Source organism: Nelumbo nucifera, chromosome 1 (genome assembly GCF_055504915.1).
Source record: "Nelumbo nucifera cultivar China Antique chromosome 1, China Antique-T2T, whole genome shotgun sequence".
Taxonomy (NCBI): domain Eukaryota; kingdom Viridiplantae; phylum Streptophyta; class Magnoliopsida; order Proteales; family Nelumbonaceae; genus Nelumbo; species Nelumbo nucifera.
The window spans coordinates 95,652,361-95,664,952 of NC_142649.1; the positions used below are offsets into that span (position 1 = coordinate 95,652,361).

Below are 12,592 nucleotides of genomic sequence, written 5' to 3' on the forward strand. Positions count from 1 at the left end.
TGAATCGAAAATGGGGTATTTATGCAAAGTATATATTTGCGTTTGCATCACAAGCAAACATAGTCAAAGCAATTTGGGTAATCCATTCACTGTCCGTTTGTAAAAGTGAAGGATAGTTAGGGCTGTAATTGGATCAAATTCAACAAAATCCAAATCTGATCCAATTACTAGAAAATTGCATTTGACTCGGATCTGAAATTCAAATCAGTTTGGGACAAGCAAGAACCGGAACCAGCCTAATTATTAATTGAGACAAACTCGTGGAACCAGAACTGACATAATCAATTCAGTTTGATACAGTTGACCAGGTATCACTGGCCCAATTTGAGCTTGCAACAGTTCACATTCTCCATTTGTAGGTGAAAGCAAGGTTTTCAAAACTGAATCAGACGATTTGATCAGAGGGGTCCAGTTCTCAAGTTAAACGATTCGATCGTTCGAACCAAACGGACGGCCGTTCTGACAAAAAAATAAAAAATAAAATAAAAATATAAAAAATAGGCAAAACCATTGGATGGTTCAAACGGTTCGATCGCCTGAGATAATAATTTACAGACCAAATCAATAGTTTTTAGCAAAATAACGGTTCTAGAGTAAAATGGAACCGGTTACTTGACCGGTTCTCAATTTTTCTGGTCCAGTCTGATTTTAAAAAAACAAGGAGAAAGAATTTTTTTTGTACTCTAATATTTCCAAAGTTCTTTTGATTTGTGAGAATAGGAATATGAAATCGAAATAGGAACATATGAACCATTGGGGTTGTTGGTTTTGAAATGGGAGAATGATGCAGCCATGCGGGCATGGGGTTGGAATACGGAGAATGAGAAAAGAGGAGAGTGACGTTTTAATGAATGAGACGTTAACATCTTTCTTTCTTTTTTTTCTTTTGAAATGTGATTATGTTATGGTTGTTTTTGAAACCGGTAGGTTATTCACCGAATGTGACACAAGTCGAATGTTGATTGGTTGAATTCATCGGATATGATATGGAAATGTTACTTTACCGTATCATAGATTTTCCCTTTAAAATAGGGATCTCCCCTAAATCTGACAATCATTAAATTTCTGACAAAAAACATTAAATCAATGCATATTTTTTCTAAAATATCCATTTTACCCTTTTGTAAAATGGGTATTGAAATCAGTAGACTTTTCGGTTGAAAGGCGTTCTTGCTTCTCCATTGGCATCTCTCCACAACTCTAGCCAAGACTTAGAGAGCGAGGTCTCAACAACATTTTCCCTACGATATCCCTCTTCATCCTCATCTTTAGTGCCATTGTGCTACTGGCGTGACTTCTTGGAGACTTTCCTATCACCACCGCCAACAACAGAGAAGCTTTCAAACGGACCTTTGCAGAGATTAGTCGCAGAGTGAACCTAAGTGAAGCTCTTTGATTTGTAACTATTGTATCAAAATGATGTGAATGCTTCAACTTTCATATGGTTAGAATCCCTTATTTGGTTATGTTAGGACAACTTCCAGATGGCTATGTAGATTTTTGCGTTATGTCCCGGTCTGTATTTTCTTTTTCTTTTCTCTCCTTTTTCTTGTTTTAGGTAGAAATCCATTATTCATTTCTGGTTGAGGAAGAATTGCTCACCAGCCCAGTCCCATCAAGATGATATATAATGATGATTGGTGCCTCAAAATTTTATCTTTTATAAAAAATCAAAGAGATAATAACTAGTGCAATTGAATATTTAAATTAATATCAATCAAAGAAGAGGAAAAGAATGAAATTCATTTGGCATATCTACTCTAATAAAAGAAATTCACTTGGCAAGAATCATAACCTCTGATTTCCTCATCGAGGATAAAAGGTAAGTAAATGGTCCTCACTGGATGGAATCCATAATCCTTCAATCTACGGATGGCCTCAAGCTACTGCATGCCAACACATTTCACGTATTGTAATCCTCTGGCATTAGCTTGGTCGAGGTGGGCATTGAAAGGGATGTGGTTCCATTTATGAAGCTCAATGGAGCAATGTTAGTGTGTGAGTGTAGGAGAATTGAAAGCAAGGTCCAAATATTCTAGGGCTAAATCTTTAGCTTGAGAAAGGATGAAATTTGTAGCCATAGAGTAATCAGGGTTCGAATAAGCTGTGTTGATTTGTAAGTATTTCTGGAATCTACTAATCACCCACCCCTATTGTGTTGTCTACAGCTGAAACAACGATTAAGGGCTTTTCTGATAGGAAAAACAGAGCACACATCCTCTGTATTCAGTATAGAAAAATTAACGAAAACAACGATTAAGGGCTTTTCTGATGGGAAGAATAGAGCTCGCGTCCTCTATATCCGGTATAGAAGAATTATTTGTACTTGACCGGAGGAAGTTTCAGGGGGGAAAGAGTCTATTGTGGCTGAATGCTACCTCTCTTCGTGACTCAATGCAGTTTCACGGTAGGAGATTGAAAAAAGAAAGTAATGATAGAATGATAGATGGGTTATTTAAAGTTAAAATGCAAAGGGTAGAATGGGTATTTTGTAAAACTTAATGCATCGGTTGAATGTTTTTTGTCTAGGTAAGTGACGGAAGGAAAGTATGTGTAGATTTTTCTAAAAGTTTAAAGGAGGTTTTTGTTAAAGTAAAACATGAAGAGAGATTTTTATAATTGTCAGAATTTTGAAGGGAGGTTTTTGTATTTTACCCTTAAAATAATGAACAAAGGCTCTCAGCAATAAAGTTAATTTTTTTTGAAGACTCTCAGCAATAAGTTAGTTGAACTTGCGTTCGACATCGGATATGCTGCTCGAGAAATGTTGGATGTAAGTATGCAACGGGTTAGCAATTTTTTTTTTCGGTGAAGCTACATATTTACGCGATTGGTATTTGGCTGATCCATCTAATTTATTCTTTTATTATTATTAAATGTGTCGGTGTGTGTCATGGGACAGAAAATGATGTCAAAGGGCCTGGGTGATATCTTGGGCTTATTTTGACGGTCAATTTAGTATGTTGAATTGTCTAAGAGGGTAAAGTATAAATTGAATGATAAACTGTCCTTCGGGATACCTATCAGACGTAGGACATTATCATAATTTGAGACACATTAAGCTTTCTTTGCTTTGGTGGAACTCGAGTAGGACACCTCAAGACACCTATTACTCAAGCTCGGCCTGAACATCTGTGACCTGATTCAGGCCAACTGACATCCAGTCAAGACACTTGAAACCTGGTTTAGGCACCTAGAGCCTAATCAAGGCTACTCGTTAAGCCACCTGTAACATACATTGGCCATCTGGTACATAACTGTGACATACTATGGCGATTTGTCCTCTATGTCTCCAATATATGAAGTAGACCCAAGAATGTTTACCTGGCAAATTTACCTTACATGTCGATGACCTTGTTGCATGTCCCTCTTTAGAACTTCCAGAGAAGATGTTTTTGCTCACACTTTTATTCTTTAGTTAGAACTTGCATTTCTACTTCCACTTTCTCAATCATGTTTAATGGGGAATCGGGTCCTCCATTAGTTTAGATCTTAAAGAGGACTTAGTCAAGGTTGTCTCCTCTCACCTTACTTGTTTATTCTCTATATGAACCTTTTCTCCAGGCTTCTAGTCAAAAATGTTGGCTTTGGATAACTTTATGGCATCAAAATCACTAGAAACTGCGCGAAGCCGAATCGCCTCATGTTTGCTAACGACATTTTAATCTTTGGAAGGTGCTCTAGCGGTGAAATTGCTAACCTTAAAACTTTGGGAGCTACTCAGGACAATAAATAAATCTCACTAAATCCTCGATTCACTTTAGCCAGAATGTCCATAGAAGTATCAACGAGATATTGCTCATCAACTTGGAGTCAACATCATGATAGGAAAAGAAAATTACCTTGGTGCACCTTGTTGATTAATAATAATACTGTTTCTAATTAGAGTTTTTTGGTTGAGAAGTGTTGTAATAAACTTTAGAAGTGGAAGAAATCCTTATCAATTCGACCCTATCCTCTATCCCAAACTATTTCATGACTATCTAGTATAAGGTTTTAAAAACTGATTCAAAAGTGGAACGGTTCTGGGCACCGTTTTTTGGTTCGGCAGTTCAATCATTCAAGTCAAACAGTTCGACCCGTGACATCATAAATAAATTAAAAAACAAAAAATATTTATATATAATAAAAAAATTAAATAAAATACAAAAATATACAGGAAAAAGAACAACATATGTAAAAATAAAAATATCTAAATATAAAAATAATAAAATACAAAAAATATAGAAAAATTATAAAAAATATAGAAAAAATTCCAAAATCAGAAACTTTAGCATTGAAGTTGTCATCCAAGAGGATATTCTGGGATTTAATGTCTAAATGAACTATTCTGCCTGCATTCTTCATGGAGATAAGCTAGTCCCCTGGCAATATCAAGGATGGCATTTCGTCTAGTATTCCAATCAAGGGAGAGCTCCTGGTTTAATTTCTGTGGAAGATCCACTTATCCAAGGATGGAAAACTGTTAATACTTTTGGTGTTTTGAGATAATGGCACACTTACAGAGAAGATAGTCGCCGGCTCACTTAGTTAGCTGAAATATCACAGTGTTCGCCAGTAGCCACAGTGAAGATAGTCGCCGGAGGTTGGAGTCTCCGGTGTTCAGTGGCAGCCACAGCGAAGATAGTCGTCGGAGCCTTTCCTTTCAAGATGCGATTGAGACTTGAGAAAGAGTGAAAGCTTTTAGTTTGACAGTGTTTGCCGGCAGCCGCAGTAAAGCTTTAGTCGCCGGCTGCTGCTGCAACTTTGGTCGCTGGCGGGTGCTTACTCGAAATCTGGGAAGGGTGGTGCGGTATATCGCCGCCGTCGTCTTCGGTGAACACCTAAGGCTTTTGGTTTTCGCTTTGGCAAAACAAAACCCTAAGAGAGTAAAGAGGCTAAGACTTTCGAAGGTTAGATGTTAGGATATGTTTGACATTTTATTTTTTTTGTTTTATTTTTATTTAAAAAAAAACAGAATTTATAAAATATCGAATCGCTAACCATTGGACGGGTCGGACGGGTCAATGGTTCAACCAGCGAATTGACTTTTTTTGACTTTTTCAACATTTTTTCATCAAATGACGGTTCAAGGTAAACCTAAAACTGTTCAAGTGACCAGTTTCCTGTGCGAATGGTCGGACCGTTCAAATCAACAACGGTTTAAAAACGTTGATCTAGTAGATACCGAAGGGCATTTGTTCCCAAATCAATGCTATAAGTCGTGATTTTTGGTGGGGCTTTACAATACGAAACCACCACATATATCTGAATGGCTGGAAGTTTTTCATGAATAGAAAGGAGGTTAGGGGACTGGGAATCCAAAGATACTGCCATAAGAAGCAGTGTACTCCTGATGAAGCCTACGTGGCGTTTCATGACAGAACAAAACAAGTTGTGGGCTTAGCTTTTATCTTTGAAATACTCAGGTTCAGTTTGGAAAGGAGTACAAATATAAATATATAATATATAGAATGCAAAACCTTGCATTTTGTATTATTTAATATATATTTATATTATACATATTTGTATTTATAATCTTTCCAAACTGAAAAAAAGGTGTAGTATGCTTGACTCTAAAAAGAATTTGTTGAAAGGGGTAAAGGTGTAGTATGGCTTCCTACGCCGATCTCATCATCAAATCAAGATGCACGAAATGGCAAGGTAGCAGAACTCATTGACTTTGATCTTTTCTCTTGGAACTGTAGTATGTTGGAAACAAGCTTTGAATCGGAGAAGCTGGCAGAGCTAAAACGAAGAAGAGAGGAAGGTGACACCAACCCTGCTACATGTATTATTGAACATTCCATAGGTTGGTCTCCATCAACTGCACCGTTCGTCAAAATCAATGTGGATGGTGCAATGGGCAATGGCAAATCTAGATTGGGTCTTGTAATTCGAGATCATTGTGGTGCCTTCCTCTTCGGCAGAGCCATTCCAACAGATCTCTCGGACCCGAAACTTTCAGAAGCTCGAGCTGTTAGAGTAGGCCTTCAAATGACTCTGAACCTAAACTTTTCTCACATTTGGCTTGAAGGAGACACACCGAAGGTTATATGTCTTATGTTGGACAATCGTTTGGATGTCCCTTGGCGGCTAAATACTGTAGACAATTATTGCAGAAACCTTCTCTCCCTCCTGATTTTATTAGGCCTGTACTTGATGCTGATTTGTTGCAATGAAGTTGCGTAAGGGCTTTAAAACTCTTGGTATCAACATTATATAGTTCTATTCTTATGTTGGAAAGTTTATTTAATATACAAGACTAAACACAAACATTAATTTGAGATTAGACGTCTAATGAAATTAAAAAACAATTAATTTGACTGGTTCTTTCCTAACCAAAGTATTCTTCTATGCATTAGGTTAGAAAATATATTAATTTTTGGTAATTGATTAAAAAATATTAATTTGAAGTATTAATTCTCTCCACATCTGTGGCCCGTTTGGTTCATAGGAGTAGGGGTCTGGAATCGGAATTGGAATGGGCCATTTCGATTCCAACTATTTGGTTGGGCAGAATCAAAATCCCATTCCCACTTCTGGTGGAATGGCCATTCCCTCCCCCTTCCTTGGGAATGAAGTCCCATTCCAGTTGATACAAATTATGGGAATAGACCATTCCGGTTTCAATTCTACCGGATTGCGATTGCGATTTCAACCATGAACCAAATGGACCACAAATATTTTATTAATCCAATATTCTTAGATTGAAACTTTAATTTAATACAGAAAAATAAACATAATGATTAGGTAAAAAAAAGGATTCGTAGATATGTTTAAAGAAAAGTATTAACTATTGGAGTAGTCCATATTTTCTTTTTCAATCTCTAATATCATGTACATTAAAACAATTAATTCAAACAGTTCAATTCTCTATAGATAGATCACCAGGTCATTGACTAAGTCAATGTTTTTTCTTTCTTTCTTTCTTTTTTTGCATGTAAAGGGCTCATGATCTAAATGGACCTAGAAACATGGTTAAATGATAGCCACCCAGTTACACCTGTCGAGTTAACAATGGGTTCAAAACATTAATACAGTAATACTTAATAAGATTTAGCCATAAAGTTAACTGAGTAAAAAGTGGATCAGTTTGGATCCTACCCATATTATATAGATGCATTGGACAGGATAAAAGGGTTGGATTTTGTCTGGGCTAAGGGCTATATTGAAATGGCCTAAATAAGGATCTACCTAAATCCGAATCTGAACCTGACAAGGCAGCTTGGAGGCTAGAAACTTTTTAGATCTGGACGCAAATATAAGGCAAACTCCGCCCATAACTAATTCAGTGCCCTTCTTTATTAGGAAACTGAATCTAATCGTATGGGGCATTTTGATACCAATCCATCAATCCATGGCACTCTCAAAGAAAATCAGCCAACCCCGATCTTGGGCACATGGGCCTTTTACCTTTTACCAGAGGCCCTATGAAAATCTTTGATTCTGGAAAGACATGATATGGAAAGAGCTTTCACCAATCAAAATCCACCTGTGAATTTTGATAAATACCATCTGATTGGTTAACATGTTTATGATACCCGGTTGAAGGTCAAAAGATTTTCAGATTGTCTTTTCGGTATCATAGTCGAACCCGGCAAAGAAATATGATAAATATTAATAGACTGCCTACAATTGTCAAAAAGTGGAGCCTGTGGCATTGCAAGTATGATACTGGAAAGACATGTATGTGAAAAACTTGTGACCAATCAACCAGTATCATAAAGGTATTCTCAGTAGAAATTTTCCTCTAGATTGTGGAATTTCCAAAGAAAAAAATTACTCCCCTTGGATTACAGAAGATTGCATAACTTACACAGACACTAAAGGATATAATAATTTCAATACATACAAGCATGATTTCTCACTCTTCTTTGTATGAACACAAAAACATATTTTGTGGTTTAGCTAGTTAGTCAGTTACTCATGTAAAGCAAAGGCGAGTTCTTCAACTTTGGAACTTTAAACGTGGATGAGAACAATCTTGGAGTCTCTGAAGTGACAATGGCCTCAGCACCTCTCCTCTTCAAACTTCTTCTAGATCCCTGATCAACATTGGGAGTATCAAACGCCTTAAGAGACTTGTTTACACTTGGCAGTGTCTCATCAATATCATGTAACAAACATGAAGTTCTTTATGCTAACAAGAAATTTGATAGAAAAAGGGGAATGTAGTCATTTGGCATTAAATTAACTAAGCAAACATGTTTCTCAACAAAACACAAGCTGCTTAAAAATACCCACCAAATGTTTAAATCAATAAGTATTGTCCCTGGCTTGTTCTTACCATTGCTAGCTTTTGATATGCTAAATAAATGATGATTATAACTGAAAAATGCATCTCTCAAACTAGAAAGATATGGAGGGAATCAGTAAAATAAAAGCTGTAAGAATGTCTAAAATTTGTATATCCATGGAAAGCCATCTTCTTACCACCTTTTTCCATTTTCTAAAGAACCTCCAAGTATCTATGGAAAGTCATCCTCTTCCCATGAGGCCTCAAGCATCTATAAAGCAGGCGGAGGGTTGGGGATAAAAGAAGGTAAATAATTTAGAGGAACAAGATGGTCGACCTTAATTCATAATTTTCAATATATCTTGTGTAGGACCCTCCCTCCATCATCAAATGGTGGTACAACCACCATACAACTCACAACAATAGCCAAATCCAAGTGAAACACTACTATTGAGCACTTTTCTTCACTAGGGGGAAGGGGAACAAAAGAAGGCAAGGAATTTGGAGGGACAAGGATGATCGACTTTCAAATTCATAATTTCAATATATCTTGACCCTTCCATCCATCATCAAATGGTGGTACAACCACCATACAACTCACAACAATAGCCAAATCCAAGTGAAACACTACTATTGAGCACTTTTCTTCACTAGGGGGAAGGGGAACAAAAGAAGGCAAGGAATTTGGAGGGACAAGGATGATCGACTTTCAAATTCATAATTTCAATATATCTTGACCCTTCCATCCATCATCAAATGGTGGGACAACACCATACAACTCACAACAATAGCCAAATCCAAGTGAAACACTACTGTTGAGCACTTTTCTTCACTTGTTAGACAGATGATATTGCACTACTTGGGTGGGATTAGTGAAGTGTCAAAATAATTTTCAGCTTTATCAGGTTAAAGATTTCCTACTTTTTCTTTCACTCATCTTTCAGAGTTTTATGTTATTACCACCAAGAAAGAAATAAAGATAAAAAAAGATTTCTAATTCTGCAAGTCAGAGTTAGATTATCAGAATTAGAACAACAATTATAAAGAATTAAACGCAACTCTTGCCAACTTTTTCTCTGTCATTTTATCAGAACAACAAATAATAAAGTAAATATTTGCAATTTATAAACAAAGAAATTGCCTTTTTTCCTGGTAAGTTTACCTCAAACATGTCATTTCATGGTCTTTAACATTAATTAAAAACAAAAAGAGCAATTCCAATCTTATGCAACTTGTTAGTTCAAGCAATAGAACAACGGGCCCAAGACCAAAAAGAAGATCCTCTTACTCTAACAATTACAAGCAACAGTAGTCCTGCATAATATTTCCGATCAGTTTCCACTAGATGGAAGGCATTAAGAAAAAGAGCTTGCAAAGATCATTTGATTGACTAAAAATTAAAAAAAAAAACAAATCCAGAAATTACATTAAAAATCAAGCATAAACATGAAGGCTAATGACACCAATGAAAAACTTATGCTTGGTTCAAGTTGCATATACCTTTTCAGAGTCGGTATGAGAATCAGAAGTCTGTGATGCAGTTAAGTCTTTCTTTACGAAAGGCCTCCTGTCTCTCCCATTGTTCTTGCTTTTCAGGCTATGGGCATCTGATTTTGCTGTGCAACCATTCAAGGAAGATGTAACTAAAGGACTTTGGGAACTCCTTAGCAACTCCAATTCCTTAGAGAGCCTGGAAATTTCTTTATTGCTTTTATCCTTTTCAGCCTCAAGTTTAGCAAGGTCAGTTTTTAACTTCAATATGATATCATCCTTTTCATTGTTTGATGACTGTAATTGTTCCAAACTTGCAAGAAGTTTTTCTATCTTCTCATTTGCCTGTCCAACTTCAGCACGTTTAGTCTTTAAAAGACTATTGTAGTCACTTTCTAACTTCTTGAACTGGTTCCACACAAAATTTCTCTCTGACAAAATTGCAGAGACTTCAGAAGTATTTTTCGATTTCAGACTCTCGTATGCACGCTTAAGCTTTCTTACTTCACCCTCCAATGTCTTGGAACGCCGTTCCTCTTCCTTGGTGTTGTCCACAGATTTTAGGTCACCATCTCCCTCTCTGCCCTTTATTTTGTCAATTTTTTTTACTTTTATCGGAGATCCTCCCTGTAAACCATAAGAAAAAAGTTGCAGAGAAAAGCAATAAATTTACTCTTGCTGACAAAATCACAAAAACAAAAAGGAACACACTGAAATGATAGTAACATACATTTTTTTCAGCGAATTTCTGAGTAAGGTAGTCAAGCCATAATTTTATGTCCTCCAATTCGCTCTCTGCACGCCCTGTTTTCATAGCAAGAAGTAATACAGTGAAGAAGAGTTATTAAATTATTTCAAGCCAAAATTTCAAACCCGTATACAAACTTCCCTTCAAAACAATGCCCATCCAAAACAGAAAAACCACACTGCGTTTTTGTTCTCTGAGAACTACTAATCATTCGTGCCACAAGGTTAAAACAAGAAAACTTTTCCACTATAAAGCAGATAAAACTTATAAAATATTTTTATCTCTCTAATAAGGACGGAAAAAAAGGAAAAAATAAAATAAAATAACTAATTGCCATTTGCTAAAATGATCACTGATACTGAAGATTGTTTCATTTAGGCTGAGTTTGGAAGGAGTACAAATGCAAATATGTAGACTGTAAAACCTTATATTTTGTATTATTTTGTATGTATTTATGATGTACATATTTGCATTTGTACTATTTCCAAACTGAGCCTTATTTGTTTATTTTTAAATTCCTGCACGAAGAAAGGCATTCTTCCTGGGAATGAATATGCATATACTCTGGTAATTCTGGTATAATATGAGAAAGAAATTGAAGGTGTTCCTCCTCGGAAGCATAAAAAAGAAAAAAAAAAGTAAAATGTCCACCTCAAAGTATGAGGGGGCGTGGTGGGAATGAAACTACCATACAAGACTGAGAAAGAAAGAAGGAGAGAATCCTAAAAGAAAGAAGAAAATCTGACCTAATTTCAGCTTGTAAAGAGAAGCCTCCTTCTGCTTCAACCCGACCAACAAATTTGCCTTTGCTGCCTCAAGAAACTGACCCATCTCCGCTTCCAAAAGATCCATCTTCATCTGCAAAACAAATGAGAGCGGAACCCTAAAACCCTAGAACCTAAAAAACGAATCCTAAATTTCATATTTAAAATTGCTCTGTATTGTGGGCTTTGGGATTTTCTAGTGTTTACTTGAGAAATTTGTTCCTCGAGGAGACGAACGTCGGAAACCCATCGTTCGTGTTGGATCTGAATCCTATCTTCGAGAAGTTTCCTCTCTTTAACGAGGGACTCGAGCTGGATATTTTGACTCTGCAACATTTGGACAATAGCGTTGAAGATTTTCTGCCATTGAAGACGATCAGAAGAATCCTTAGCAGGGCCCATTTTAGAAGAGAGAGCGAGAGCGAGAGAGCGAGCCAGAGAGAGAGAGAGAAACGAGGTGTTTCAGAAAGAAAAGGCAGAGGAAGACGGAAGGGACTATTTTTATTTGAAACTTGATCCACCAACGGTCAAGCGGGAGCGTGTTTTAGTGCGTCCACGAAAGGATGTTTCTAATTTGCGCAGATGTCGATAAGGTTCCTTTTTCTCTCGGCAAAATTTCCGATTACTATCCTGTACTTTGGGCCTAGTGTCATTTTGGTCCTCGAATTTTAAAATGCGATAATTTAGTATTCGAACTTTTAAAACATGTCAATCCAATCAGCTGTTAATCAGCCGTTAAGTGGCATTTGAAAAAGATACAAATGTCTTTGCAGCGTCATCTAATTTTCTTGATCAACCATCCAAATGTTGACAAAAAATTAATACTCCCAAATCCTTGCCTCTTCTATTCAAAAAACTTAAGGCCTATTGGTTTTTTGCCAACATTCTTAAATAGAAAAAGCAAGGATTTGGGACTGCTAATTTTTTGTCAACATTTGGATGATTGATAAAGAAAATTAGATGACACTTGAAGGGCATTTGTGTCTTCTTTAAATGCCACTTAATGGTTGATTAATAGTTGATTAATGACAAGTTTTGGATTGACACGTTTTAAAAGTTTAGGTACTGAATTGTTGCATTTTAAGTTCGGAGACCCAAGTGGCATTAAGCCCAAAGTATAGGGTACTGATTGGAAATTTTTCTTTTTCTCTTTTCGACTCTTGACTTTGCCCTTCGGAAGAAAAGATTAAATGAAAAATAAAGGGAATTTTTTATTTAAATTAACCCTAAGGTTTAGGAAATTGACTAACTATAACCGTACTATTTCAGTATTGTCTTAAAGTACCCCTACTATTAAGTGTGGTCATTGATTCCAGTGGAAGGAGCTCAAGCATTTGCATAAGGTTCTTGATGGTGCGCAATCCGGCCGGT

At 36.4% G+C, this 12,592-nt stretch overlaps 1 protein-coding gene across 1 annotated transcript; it reads right to left on the minus strand.

The window, feature by feature from the left end:
* Positions 1-7,787: 7,787 nt before the first annotated feature.
* Positions 7,788-11,702, minus strand: LOC104605567 (cytomatrix protein-like protein). The gene is made up of 5 exons (XM_010270387.3): positions 11,429-11,702; positions 11,204-11,315; positions 10,440-10,513; positions 9,719-10,336; positions 7,788-8,027 (listed from the first exon to the last, which is right to left on the minus strand). The coding sequence occupies exons 1-5, from the start codon at positions 11,621-11,623 to the stop codon at positions 7,899-7,901; spliced, it is 1,128 nt and encodes a 375-aa protein (XP_010268689.1). The 5' UTR covers positions 11,624-11,702; the 3' UTR covers positions 7,788-7,898.
* Between the last annotated feature and the right edge of the window lie 890 nt (positions 11,703-12,592).

Bases quoted from the DNA above. Each gene is read 5' to 3' on its own strand.
- LOC104605567 (XM_010270387.3), bottom strand. From the start codon at position 11,623: ATGGGCCCTGCTAAGGATTCTTCTGATCGTCTTCAATGGCAGAAAATC. The intron at 10,514-11,203 runs GTCAGATTTTCT...CTATGAAAACAG, and splicing joins TCTTTACAAGCTGAAATTAG to GGCGTGCAGAGAGCGAATTG. The intron at 10,337-10,439 runs GTATGTTACTAT...TATGGTTTACAG, and splicing joins AGAAATTCGCTGAAAAAAAT to GGAGGATCTCCGATAAAAGT.